The sequence below is a fragment of the Homalodisca vitripennis genome, unplaced genomic scaffold (assembly GCF_021130785.1).
Source record: "Homalodisca vitripennis isolate AUS2020 unplaced genomic scaffold, UT_GWSS_2.1 ScUCBcl_2468;HRSCAF=7267, whole genome shotgun sequence".
Classification (NCBI taxonomy): Eukaryota; Metazoa; Arthropoda; class Insecta; order Hemiptera; family Cicadellidae; genus Homalodisca; species Homalodisca vitripennis.
The window spans coordinates 37,944-52,053 of record NW_025778584.1 but is presented as its reverse complement, the minus strand read 5'-3'; the positions used below and the strand labels follow the sequence as shown (position 1 = coordinate 52,053).

Genomic DNA, 14,110 nt, shown 5'->3' with positions numbered 1-14,110 from the left:
ATTACGCAACAAGATTCGCACATAATAGAAATTACAGACTACCAAAAGTGAACAAAACCATTTTTAAACATTCAATTACTTATTTAGGTCCGAAATATTTTAATTTTCTTCCACTTGATATAAAAAATGCAGCTAATTTAAAAACTTTTTGTAAAAAATCAATTACTTGGCTTTCAATGCAACAAGACATAGGTTATCTTAACGTTAATGTAATATGAAATAATTTGCTGTTTTGTTTTTTCTTATTTGTTTTTTTCTTTTTTGCTTCTCCTGTTTGTTTTATAATACACGTCTAAAGGAATTATGTTTGTAAAGTTTAAGTTTATTTTGTATACTTCCATAAAATTTAATTTTAGATATGTAAACACTGCAGAGGTGGCGATTGTTTTTTTTTTTTTTTTTAAGTACATGCTAGACTCATTTTATTTTATATGTTTCTAAAATATTTTTCTTTCAAAACTGGTCACATAACTTGATACAGTGGCCAGTTAATTTCCAAACAATGTATATGTATTTTTATATTTGTTGTTACTAATTGGAAATAAATTCATTTATTTATTTATCATTTATTTATATAGAATGGAATTAACAAAGTAAAATGTAACAAAATATACAGAACTAATAATAACTGTCCATGTCATAACTTATGTTACATTATTTGACTTATGAATTTATTTTAAATAGTGACACACAGTCATAAACTGTAATGCTGATATCAAGCGGCCACTAAATATTAAAACCGTATCAGATAAATATAAAATTTTATATTCAATCGTATTACTTACAAGATTATGCCAAAATCACAATATGCATTTCATTTGTGACCACTGAATAAATCTATAACCTCATTTACATCAACCTCATCAATTTTGAATACTACATCTGTAAAAATATTTGCCATCAAACCTATTGACTAGTAATCCCTAGTCAAATACATTATGTGCCACCCGCAGTAATCTCAATAGCCGTGCGGAAAGAGTTACGGTGCTAAACAGTTTTCACAATAATGTTTCGTGATGAATAATCTCTCTTCTAAAAACATATACGATCTTCCGGATTAGATAAGAAACACTTTCAAATAATCCTCATCGCTCCCACTAGATCGCAGTTGCTCTTTTGTTTATTTCTTTTAGATCCAATTTACTGAATTTAGCTGAATCAAAGCGTCACTAAATTGCCAACTGTTTAGAACGTTAAATGCTTTTACCTGTAATAACGCTTTGCCGCTTCCTCAGCAAGCCATGCTATGGTGAGAGGCTCAGCAGAGGTTATCGGCAATGGAACCAATAAGAGTTTTCCTTCCACTCGGACTTTTATTGAAGGTGGAGCCATCTGAATTCAAATTGAAAACAACTTTATTTGTATAATTTGTACAGTTGCTTTTAAAATCATACAAACAAAGAACGGCAACAAATATATTTTATTTTCCATAAATTCATCAAAAAAATGTAAATCTTTATTGGTCAAAAATATTTTAAGGTGTCTATCAAACAGTAAATCATTTTCGGCTTTTTGGGATTTATTTATAAACTTAATACCTGCTGAGCTTGGTTTCTTATAGTGAAATTCCAATGAGTGTTTATGTACTATAATTAGTTTCTATTTCGTGTAAATTAGTCGTGGCTTGACCCTAATCGAAGTAATCTGTAAGCATTTGATCTGACTATCATTAAAGTTTCAAGTATAAACAGTTCATAAACAGTCAAAATTTCCAATTTAGAAAAATACCCTTTCACAGAATCCTGGTCCTTTAAATTTAGTGTCATTCTAACTGCCTTGTTTTGAAGTTGATGAATGCTTTGCAGATTTTTATTATTAGTGGCTCTATACAATGCAATGTCAAAGACATATGAGAATGTATGAGGGCATAGTAAATGGTTTTTTGAATTTCTACAGGGCAATACTTGGACATGGATTTAAGGGGAAATCATCCAGAGGAGTCTTTCTTGCAAAGCCAAAATGTGTTCATCCCAACCAAGTTAGGTAAAATAGGTGAAGTAAAAACCCATTTATTTAAAGCAGTCTATTTTGGGCATTTCAAAATGAATTTCTGTTTTCTTAAGATAACTGAAGCTCCAATACCTGAGAGACCTGAGGAGGAGGCTGATGTATGACTTGATTAACTGCGGCAGGTTGACTTCCTGGCAGTGTATTACCAACAGTCATTTCCGGTTCAGGTTTGGCGAGGTACAGGATTGCGGACCACTCCGAAAACGGACAAAGGCACTTGGTAGGAACTCCCGTGTCGAGAGACTGGAGTGCTGGAAAATTAAACACAACAGAAAAATTTAATAATATATAGGAAACTGAATGAGTTATTTCTAAAAATACACACGCTAATTAAATAAGAGCTAACTAACTAAGAGACATCGTCTTCTCAGTGCTAGATTTCTTTTTGAGCTGTATGGACTTTTTAAGTCCTGAATCCAAGGGCCAATAATTGTATAAGCATATAACTTGATTTTTATAGAAGTCCTTAGGGGAAATTCCCCTACAAACTAAATCTATTGTTACACGCACTGGTTTTGATGAAGGTGAAACTGGAAGGGCATAAAATGGTAAAAATATTAAATGACAACATTTTTCTCATTAACACATTTTTCTGAGCTTCGATACACAAAAAAATGACCATTAGACACGTAAAAAAATGTTCAATCAGCATCAGCTAAGCATATGAACCCTAAAAGTGATGAATTTCAGTCTTTTTATCTAGATGTCTGATTATTATACAAGCGTTATTTATTTACCAAATGGTTGGTTTTGAGTGTGTCAAACTGGAAAAATTATGGTCTGAGAAAAAAACTATCATTTCATACTTTAAACCCTTTAAGATACCATCCCATTTTGACCCCTCCAAAACTAGCATGGCTGACAATTGATATCTTTCTTAGCGAAAATTCTTAGCCATCACATCAAATTTTCAGTTAGAATTGTGCATTTTCAAATAATCACACTAAATGAACCCCTTGTGCTGAGTTTTGAGCTTAGATCATTGTTCTCTCAGCTTGTCAGATGGCTGCGTGTGACTGTTCTCTGTATCAGATCGTAGGTATATGAACACGTTCAGAACCAAAGCGGGCCACTCTTAATTATCCTCGCTGTTTTCCCGTTCAGATTGTCAGCCGACTATGACTGTATTGCGCGGTTTAAAATTCAATCCTAATCCAAGCATAGCTGGAAAGTGCTGCATTCTCTCAGCCAAATAAGAAACTAAATATTCACTATTTGCAGCGAATACCAATTTTGTTTGTTCCCTTAGGACAAGAAGCTTAGAAATTGCACCTAGCCCTGCAAGGACCATTGCGAAGCTTCTGGAGTGACAGGATATTCTGGATGGTTAAGGCTAAGGATAGGAGCCGCCTCCTGTCAAGTCCATGAGGAAGAATTTAGGACACTAAGTCATATCCCCTCAGAAGAAGGGGAAGCCAGCTCTGAACCAGCCTCTCCAGTCAAAGCATGCTGGAGGGCGGTACACCCTTATGTCTAGACTAGCTAGACACTTTGACTCTTGGGTAACGAACCCCACTAACTCCAACAGTCATCTCCCGCAGTAGACTAGACCTATCGAACTACCCTTGCACCCCAGAATCTCGACATTGCGGTTAGTAATGTGCCGCTCCTGGACATCCATAACGTTGCTCAGATTTAAGTGACACAACGGTTTTTGCTGTGCCCACTGTGGGTTCAACTGGAAGGTATAAACCAAGTGAACCCTCCTGGGTTCAGCACATTCCTTAAGAAACGTAATTTAGTTTTTTTTTTTCATCAGAGTGCCACTGTAGTTTCTGGTGCATTTATTGAAATACTAGTGCATTTGGTGACACCAAGCACCAAAGTACGGAAATGAGTATATTCTGTTGATATTAGTGACTTAACCTAAACTTTTAGGTTAATTAAGTAGACATAGTAAAAAAGGGCTTTTGATTGAATTACTAAAAAAAAATTTTATTGGTTAAAATAACGAATACTATACCTCTCGAGTGGCTGACTACGATGTTGTGAGGTTGGTTCATCAGATGAAAGTAGTTCTGATAGTTCAGCCAAGTTCTCGTTATCATTCACATCCTCCACTTGCTGAAACATTTATATTTAACCCTTAATTTTTGGCGAATTGTGTTTGGAACAAAAAAAAAGTTATACTAATGTATCCACAAATAAAAAAAATTGTTATTTGAAAAAAATTGCTCACCTGATTACGTTCCGAATCATTTGAATCAGACTCCATGTTGACGGGACTGACTGGACGGAAATTGTTTCTTCGCTCGGTTTCCATGGTCCTACCACCGCCGTGATCGGTCACTGCCAGGCGGTTCGGTCGTCTCTGTGGTTCCCCGTCAAACTCGTGCATCCTCCGTCGCTTCACCCCTCGGTTGGCATTCACAGCCAAATCATCAATCAGCCAATCGTCCACCAACTCATTCTCGTCCAACAACGCACTTTTACTCTCCGTAGGTGAGCTCTATTATACAGTAGAAACATAATTTATATGTATTAATCTGCATCTTTTAATAGTCAATTTTGGATTAACCAAAGTAATAGCACTAAAGTATTCAGTGGCGTAACTAGAACTTGGATTTGGGGGGGGAGGGTGGATCTGATTGAAGAGTACACTACTTTGGGGAGTAAGGAATAAATCTAAATCAAGACAAATTATGTCTAATTCAAAGTAAAAATTTGAGCGCTGTAAGATGGATTGCTATTACACTTATGTTTCTTTGTAATTTTAAAATTTAAGGGTGGGGTTTTATTCCCCCTCATTCCCCCGTAGTTACACTACTGAGTGTAATGGACAATGTAAAGCTCAGGTAATATGGAATAACTGTAATTTGAATGGTGCATTTATTGACTGAGCTAAAACGAAGCCTATCACTCGTGGGGTTGGAAAAAATTTCATTTCTGCCTGACCGTACTCACGTTATGTCGAAAACGAACTGACCTAGACTGGAAATAGTTCATGAAGCTTCATTTATATATAAAGAAGATTGAGTTATACGGTGGTGCATGTCACTCCAAGGGATTTGGAATATTTTAACATTGCTCTTACGGGCAACCGTGATGTCAACGAGAAAATAGCAAAATAAATGAATAGCCTAACTATCCCAAAACATAACGTCATTTTATAGAGACTTGGTGTGTAGTCCTTTATTCTTTAAACACTGATATGAAACCAAATTTACAGAAAAAATTTGAATCTATCATGCGCTAAGATATGTCGAGAAAGATTTCATATGTAGACTTTGACATGAATATTCATTTCTACAAGAATGACTTCTATGATGCGTCATATTTATGTCTACTTCTTTTTGTATGATGATCTGTCCGTCTGCAGGACATCTTGAAATTTAAATGTGCTAAATACAATTGAAATTCTGCATGCAACTTTAGTGCTTTGAATCAAAAGTTATAGATACCCAAGTTTGAACGTTAACCACACATTAACTAGTAGAGCTAAAATAACGTGAGTTAAATTACAATTTAACCTTATTAACAAACAATCACTTCCAGTTTTTATGTCAGTGAAAACAAAAAAAAACGTTTAATGCCTTTCAACGAAACTGCAACTTTAAAAATTCATAACATGGAAACTTGTAATAAGAACAAGTGTAATGTTTTCCAGAATAAATTTTAGAATTGTATACAGAAAAGTTGTTATTGAATTACCATCTTAATTTTTACTCTTGACCGGACGGTTTCAAAAATTCGGCAGCCAGACTACCTGTGCTATCCTTATCTTCAAGAGTGAAAGAATCCTTAAAACATGAGGTTAAAAGGCATAAATCAATACATACTAATGAATAGCAAGTTCAAACTTGACAACAGTCCAGTGGCGTAACTAAGGGGTGATGAGGGGGGATAGAAAACCCCCTTCAAAAGTCCTAAAATATGTCAAATATACACATAACAGCAATCTGTGAAAAACAAACAGCAGTTAAAAATGTCTTACTATGAATTACGCCTATCTAATTTATTGAATTTATATTTATTCCATACCCACCTAACCTCCCACAAGCACGCGCGCCGCGCGCGCGCGCTGCGCGCGCACACACACACACACACATACACACACAGTTGGGCTCTTCAATCAGATTCAAGATAGTATTAAACTGATCCAAAACTGATAAAAAGTCCATTTTAACTTACTGACGATGGTTGAAGCACAGGCTTACGTCGTAGAGCCTTCATCGCATCCTCATACTCTCTGGCTGCGTTTCTGTCTTGAACGAGTGTAACATCATCTATACTCCTTCGCAAGGAACTACTCGAAGGTCTGGACACTAGGTCCTGGTTGGTGTGACTCTTCCTCTGGCGTAAATCCTGATCATCAAAATTCCCCAATGAAGAACTTGAGGGACCTTGAACAACAACAGTACATTCTTTAAAAGGGTAATCCTGTAGGAGACCATCAACATTTCCAAATGAGGAACTTGACGGACCTCGGTCAGCAACATCTGACTTCTGACAACAGTACATTCTTTAAGAGGGCAATCCTTTAGGAGAAATAGTAACATTTGCACAAATAATAATGTTATTCCTACTAAAAATAACTGTTTTAACTCATCTTCAAGGATTTTGTAAACTTAAAAGAGCTGAAAGCTTTTACTGTTGTGAAAAAAAGAAAATTTAGTTGAAAAGTAGTACTGCACCTGATCTTCGAGTGATTTTGTCTCTAAAGTCACTTCCTGTTGATCTCCTTGCAGATTTTGGTTGGCTGGCAGAATATGAAGGAGGAGAAGGAGATCTTTTGTCAGATTCTGGTTTATGGCCGGCTGAAACAACAAGAAACAATGAAAATACTAACACAAAACAGAAATCTCTAAATCTTTAATTACTTTGTACTGTGATATTAAGGCTGATTTCAGATGTGTGTTTCACAGCATTTTATTGTTGAAATACTGTTTTAAACATATATCAAGATCTGTCAAATAAATCCTGTGACGGCCAAAAGCATTCTGGAGCCATGAGTATGAAAAGGCAGTAACAAAAAGAACCAAAGCACGCTAGATGCTTCACTACTGACAAGTATTAGAAGAGGGATACCATTTTTGGTCAATCTCCGTTTGAATAAAGGTAACGATGCCAGAAACTTTTAAAAATCTACCTCTATAAAAAAACTCATTTTCAATCTCCTTTTATACAATGATAGAAATAATAAAATGCCATTAATTAAGCCTATGCTTTTGTGTTGACCTTATTCATTTATTTATTATAAACACACAATTATAAAAAAAGATTAATTTAAAATTACCATCAAAACTTGGCATATTTAATTAAATCAGTATTGACCAAAACCATAGACTGTACTCTTTTTACCACTACATAATAAATAACTTTAGCTGTATGCCTAGCTAAATATTTTATAATTATTAGACTTATCTCTGAGTTACTCGTTTAATTAAGTGAATTCACCAATTATCCAAGAAATAAAAATACAGATTACCATATAAATTTGGTGTAAATCTCAAACCTATTAGTATAGTATAGGCTAATTAATTTTTTCTATAGCACTAGTAAAAATTCTGGAATAACCTAAATTTTACTTATTTTGAGTATGTCTACAATGATAATCTGCAAGTGAATGTATGTATATGCTTACCAAAAATATTGTCCAATAATACCCAGTAACACTTTATTTTATAGGTTCAAAAATATCAGGATTTGACTGTCCTCACTGAAAATTAAGATATGATCCAAAGCTGGATCTAATTTTTTCATCACAAATTTTAATAATTTAAAACTCAGTTATCACATTATGGTACACAAGACCAGTGAGTTGTCAAGACTCTTGGAAAGAAAATGAGGAAAGATCCAACCGGAATGATGTACACATGATTCACTTGTGATAAAATATGAGCTGAACATTTAACAGGTAATGGTCCTTACACTAGTGTTCTCAAATTCAAGGCATACATTTACATATAGTACAGACAAAGTTTAAACAAAGTCCAATACCTTTTTTGAGAGCCGCTCCTAACGTCTTGACCAGATCATTGTACTGATTGAGGGTGTCCGGATCCAAATCTCTCTTCTCGTCCCTGATGTAACGTTTCCGCCAGGCGACCAGACAGTCCAAAACTGTCTCTCCCTGAATTTCCAGAACCATGTTAATTGGAGTATTTGTATGAATTTGTATAAATCTATAATAATCAGTTAACATATGCATATTTCAAAATGAAACAAGTTAGATAGCTTAACTGTTATAATACACAATAAAGCTGATATTTTATTTAGCCAATACATTTTTTGAGTACTAGTGCTCCAAACTGAAAATTACATTTATATATATTTTTTCTTCCCTTTTCATAGAAATCAGCTTTGTTATGCCATTGTTAGAAAACATTCTACTTTTTTAATATCCACCAAGTGGGCATGTAAAGTGGTAATTTTTGTAGTTTAATCATACTATTAATAATACTGTTTTCATATATTGCATGTGCCTTGTGATTCTTTGACTAGTTACTTATAGTTCAATTACATCACTTAAAAGTATCTGTTTGATTTATTGTAGTATCACTAGATAAAGGAATACATTTTCCAATATATAATTTTTTATTTTGTGCAAGGCCTTTCTGAATCAAAGATTCCATCATCAGGCACTTCACAAATTATCAAATGTTTACATTTTTGTAATAATAATTAATTTTATAATAACATATGGTAAACAATTTGGATGTACAGTTAGCCAGTATAAAATATTTAATCAGAATTAAATTTTAATTTTTTTATAAATTGAGATGAGAGTAAAATTGAATTTTTAATTGGTCCGTCTTCATTATTGTTAAGTTTTTCTTGATTTATGTTAATGTAAAATGTTTCCCAAGCATTTAAGTGTATTGTGTTTGTAACTTCTTTTAATAATCGTAAATTTTTATTAGAGATTGTGTATCCAGATTCAATACAGTGATTCGCCACAGCAGATTTTTCATTTCTTCCATATTTGAATGTGCAAAGTGTTCTTTGAATCGTGTCTTAATGTTCCTTTTAGTTTGGCCAATGTACAATTTATCACAGTTGTTGCATTTAATTTCATAAATTCCTGATTTGTTTTCGAATGTGGTTTTGTCCTTGGGATTTCCTAATATTTGTGATAGTTTGTTGTTTGTTTTATAAGTGATAGATTTGTTTGTATGCTTTTTAAAGATTTTCTGCAATTGATTTGAAATGTTACTGTATGTTGTACAGATGAATTCTTGTTTATTATCTTGAAGTGGTAGTAATGTTGTTCTAGATTTTCTTAATTGTCTTTTGATTGATTTGTGAAGTATGTTGTCAATAAGTTGTGTGGTGTAACCGTTAAAAATAGCAATATTTTTTATGTAGTTTAACTCTTTGTTGTAGTTATCGATAGATAGTGGAGTATTCAAAAGTGTGTAAATCATTGAGTTGAAACAAGCTCTTTTTTGTTGAGGTGGATGGTTAGATTCGTTGACAATAAATCTATTTATATGTGTCGGTTTCCTGTAAATGTCAAATTCAAATTTTGATTGGTTTCTAATTACTAAAACATCTAAAAATGGTATACTATTGTTTTGCTCAATTTTGTATGTAAATTTAATGGTAGGGTAAAATGAATTTAGGGTAGAGATAAAGTTTTGTAGGTTTTCATTTTTATTAAATATTGCGAAGATATCATCAACATATCTTATCCACTTTCTTGGGAAAATATTTCATTTCATATCTGTTTGATTGTTTTTGTTTAATTCTTCACACTCTAATTATTACTTCAGTTCCCTTCCAGTTATTACAGAACAACCGTTAAAACTCTTTCTAGTAATAATTATTTTGAAAGCGTAAAATCAACCACTCTACATGTACAAGGTAGGGATACACCAAACCACATGTCCTGTAACAGGCTTCGCTGGGGTTCAATGCTAAATTTAAAGTCATTATTGACAGATAGAACTAAAGTCATACGGAACCTGCATACAAAAACATTATGTCAGCCTATTGAGTGATAGGCTTCAACGAAGCTCAGCAAAATTCTGTGGTTGGACATGCGAGATGCATTCTTATCTATGTAGAAATGACATGTAATGGAAACTTAAAAAATTACACATAAAATCTCCCTCAAAATGTCTTGCCACTTGATACATTTAAAATTTTTTTCATTAAATTGGGTTTCATAGAAATAAATCTGTTTTAAATAATAAGTCTACTCACTAAGTCACTCTAAAATGAAGTTTTATGTGTTGGGATAGTTAGGTCACATGTTAAAATCTCTTATGAGTGTACTTTGTTTGATTACAAAATTAATTTATTCTGTTATTTCTCGGTTGCCATTATGGTTATCATAAGACCAATTTTAACCTTTTTAGTACAAAGAGCCTATATATAAGCCCCATTCGTGAAATCACAAAACGCCAAGAGCCTTTTATTTAGGCTCAAGTTAGGTTGCTGGTGAAACCCCAAGAGCCTATATATAGGCCCCACCTGTAGAGTCACAAAACGCAAAAAGGCCTTTAACTAGGATCAAGCTAGATTGGTGGTGAAACCCCAAGAGCCTATATATAGGTCCCACCTGTGAAGTCACAAAACGCCAAGAGCCTTTATTTAGGCTCAAGTTAGATTGCTGGTGAAACCCCAAGAGTCTATATATAGGCCCCACCTGTGACGTCACAAAAGGCCAAGAGCCTTTATTTAGGCTCAAGCTAAGTTGGTGGTGAAACCCCAAAAGCCTATATATATATAGGCTTGGTCAAGGTCGGATGTCAAGCACCAAGAGCCTTTATGTAGGCTCTCAACATTTTCATACAGTACACATCCATTTATTGACTAATATCAATAAAATCATGATTGATTTATGCAGAGATATTGTGCAAACAGACAAGACAGAAATTACATTTTTCCAGCCCCTCAAGTGATAACTGAAATAACTAAATGAACAAAAAATCAGTATGTCGCCTTATTTATTAAAACGGCACAACAATTGCTGTTTCTACCTGTGATCACCTAGACCTACCCTATTGGTCCTCATGACTGGAGAAGCACCACGTTGAAGGAGCAGGTTCATGACACTGAGGTTGCCGCAGGAAGCAGCGTCCAGCAGGGGCGTCATGCCGTCACACCCATCCGTTCCCTTGTCATTGATGGCAGCCCCTTTATTCAGTAGCTCCTCCACAATCTCCAGATAGCCGAAGTTGCAGGCTTCGTGTAGCGGCAGCCACCCGTTGTGGTCCCGAACATTCACCGGGTGACCCTTCCGAAACGACCCTTCATTGTACATTCTGATAGTCTTCATACTCAAACTTATAACTAAACCTGTCTAAATGATTTAATTACATCTGCAAGAGGTGGTGAATTAAATATGAAAATGTGTTGAGAAAAATTTAGATAAAAGCTTTTATTTCGGTGCTGGTGAGTAGCTTTGATGATCATAAAATAAAGAAAGTTGGCATCACTGTACAAAGATGTCATCCTGCATTGCAGCTAACCTAGATCACCATAATATAACCCACAGTACTCACAACTATAATACTTGGAATGGCTCAAACTATACCCTGCCCATCCACAGATTGACTCTGACTAAAACGAGCCTTCTTACATTTCAGCAAAGCTACACAACATTCCAGACGACATCAAGGACTTAAATGGCAAGTCATTTCAGAAGAGGCTACTTGAACATCCTTTCTACACTTTGGAAGAGTTTTCTACAAGGCATCTTGTAAATAAAGAATTTGAATAATTTAATCATCTCTTACTGAAACTTATTTGGTTGCCTTGGAAAAGTATACTCTTGGCCTCAACAACCAAACTGTGAGACCCTAACTAAGCAATGGTTCTCTGATCTGGAACAAAATAACCATATGGCTCAAGTATTAGTTTTGCTTTGAGGAGTAGATGATTTTGAAGAGCATTTATTGGAATTGCTGAAATCCACCAGAGAACACAGTAAAGAGAGACACAATTGGTTGCAGAAATGGGATTAGTCACTAGAAGAACGGAGAAGAATCTATACAACTTATTCCAGAACACTTCTTCAGTCAATCTTCAGACGGAATAGTGCGATGTTCAGGACATTTTTGAAGTAATTCTTTCACGTAGATCTCGTACTTTCAAATATATAAGCACAATGTTAATGAATTTCGAAGTCATTATTGATTTGGAACATAAATTAATTCAAGTTAACAATCAAAAGATCGGCTCTCTAACCGAAAGTTCACATGTTTCAGTTCACGAGACAGTCAATAAAAATAATTTGGCAAATGAGTTTCACCCGTTTTTTTTTTTTCTTAAAAAAAGACCAAGTACACTTAATTATAATTCCTATGTTAGAACTCCAGACATATGTGCATTAATATTAACCCTTTTAAGGCCAAGCAAATAAAAATAAATGTTATTAAAAAGCCAAGGATCAATGCATGAAGGTGTGACACCTCGGTGTTAACGCCCCAAAATTTTAACGAATAAATTAGTTTAACCTAATACTACGAGAATGTCTTATTGTTACTTTAGTGATTATCTTAACCACCTTTATACTGGTAAGACCTCCACAATATGTAACAATGCTGCCGTACACATCAAGTGCCATCCGGATTAATATAGAAACATATAGGCCTTAAGGCCACTTCAGAAGAAAGGGACAGGAGTTCTGCCACACCCTGTATATGCATTAAATTGAAGCCGCGGTGATGCGACAACGCCGGTGTTGTCGCAGCCACGTGTACGGAATGCGCTGAAATCAGCAATAGTTGTGTTGTACGCAGGCCTTGAGCAGTCTAAAAGCACCATGTACTTTGTTAATTACTAAATGAATCGCCTAGGCGGCAGCACCTCTCAGAGTACCATCCTAAGACGAAACGCCCTCTGATTGGTCCGGAGCCTTGGCGGCGGGAAGATCGGGCGATGCTGAGGTGATGCTCGGAGAGTCGGCTAACTTGTGCGGAACGCGACAGACGTTAACTTAGGCCCTCTCCCCCTCTCTCTCTCTCTCTATCCATATTTTAACTTTTCGGAAGCCAAATTCTAAATTTGTAATTATGTGTTAATCAAACCTAATTATTTTATTAATCTAATCCAAAGAGTGTGCTAAATTTTAATAAATCATTTATTGGTTCGACTCCGTTGTTTTATTTTGAAAGTTTATACAACCTTCCTCGCCACGAACCCAAGAGAAGATCTTTCGCCTCCCACTGGGCAAACGAAGTCAACCTACCACAACTGGTGTCAGGTGCGGGGTTGGTACAGACTGCAAGAACGTCACCAACATGCGAGGTAAGTGATTAAATTAATAAACGCAGCATTAGTCTCTAAACTTTTTAACTTTTTAAACTTCATTTCACTTTAATAGACTGAAACGTAATTTTACAAACGTTTCTTTGTATCCCGTACAGTAAAGATTTAATTTTCAATTTATTAGAGAGTTTTGGAATAATTAGAATAATTGTAATAGAAATTACTGGCGGCCATTAACCACGTTAGAAGTTCTGACCCCCCCCCCCTCTCCGCATTGTTAGAGTAAAGTGCGCGTCATAATGGCGTGATTTGTGAATGAACATTACGGAATAGGTAGTGTAAAATTATTTACCATAAGAGTTTTTTTTAGAGAGAGAGAGGAAAAATTATAACGGTATATTAACTTATAATTATTGCTGGAGACCGGGGGAGTATTAATTTGTGAGTTACATTATTTTAATTTCAACTGTAATAGCTAATAACAGAATTAGACTACGCATCGAGATGGCCGTGGTTGTTGAGCGAAAGTGACGCTCGAGGTGGCTGTGTAACTGCGCATGAGATACGTTTCATTGTTGACTCTGTAAAAATACGGTCAGCGACGGCACTACTTATAGATAGAAAGGGGGCTACCGATCTTAAGCTACGCATTGTAATGGTGATTGTGATGAATAGTGGGACAGTTGTTTGAAAATATAAGTTTATTGAAAAATAAGTGTTTGTAGAATATATTAACACATTAACCTAATAAATAAAAAGCTTTTAAATTAACCTAGTCTTATTTGCATGTGGAATTGACGACATAACTAAATTAAGTAGGAGGCCTATGAGTGAGTTGGATAACGCCTGGGCGTTAGTGGAAGTAAGCCATTGATTGGAATCAATTGAAAAAAAAAATAATAACTATAGATTGATCTTATATTGTGAAAACTTGATTAAA

The 14,110-nt window shown here is 34.9% G+C and overlaps 1 protein-coding gene across 1 annotated transcript in view; it reads right to left on the bottom strand.

The window, feature by feature from the left end:
* Positions 1-1,207: 1,207 nt before the first annotated feature.
* LOC124372059 (tonsoku-like protein) overlaps positions 1,208-14,110 on the bottom strand; it is a 36,465-nt gene continuing 23,562 nt past the window's right edge. Inside the window, exons 9-16 of the mRNA XM_046830421.1 lie at positions 10,958-11,194; positions 7,951-8,083; positions 6,645-6,767; positions 6,142-6,353; positions 4,190-4,459; positions 3,974-4,074; positions 2,083-2,261; positions 1,208-1,332 (exon numbers count right to left, since the gene is read on the bottom strand). Coding sequence (XP_046686377.1) covers positions 2,174-2,261; positions 3,974-4,074; positions 4,190-4,459; positions 6,142-6,353; positions 6,645-6,767; positions 7,951-8,083; positions 10,958-11,194 — 1,164 coding nt within the window. The 3' untranslated portion in view covers positions 1,208-1,332; positions 2,083-2,173. The remainder of the gene's footprint in view (positions 1,333-2,082; positions 2,262-3,973; positions 4,075-4,189; positions 4,460-6,141; positions 6,354-6,644; positions 6,768-7,950; positions 8,084-10,957; positions 11,195-14,110) is intronic.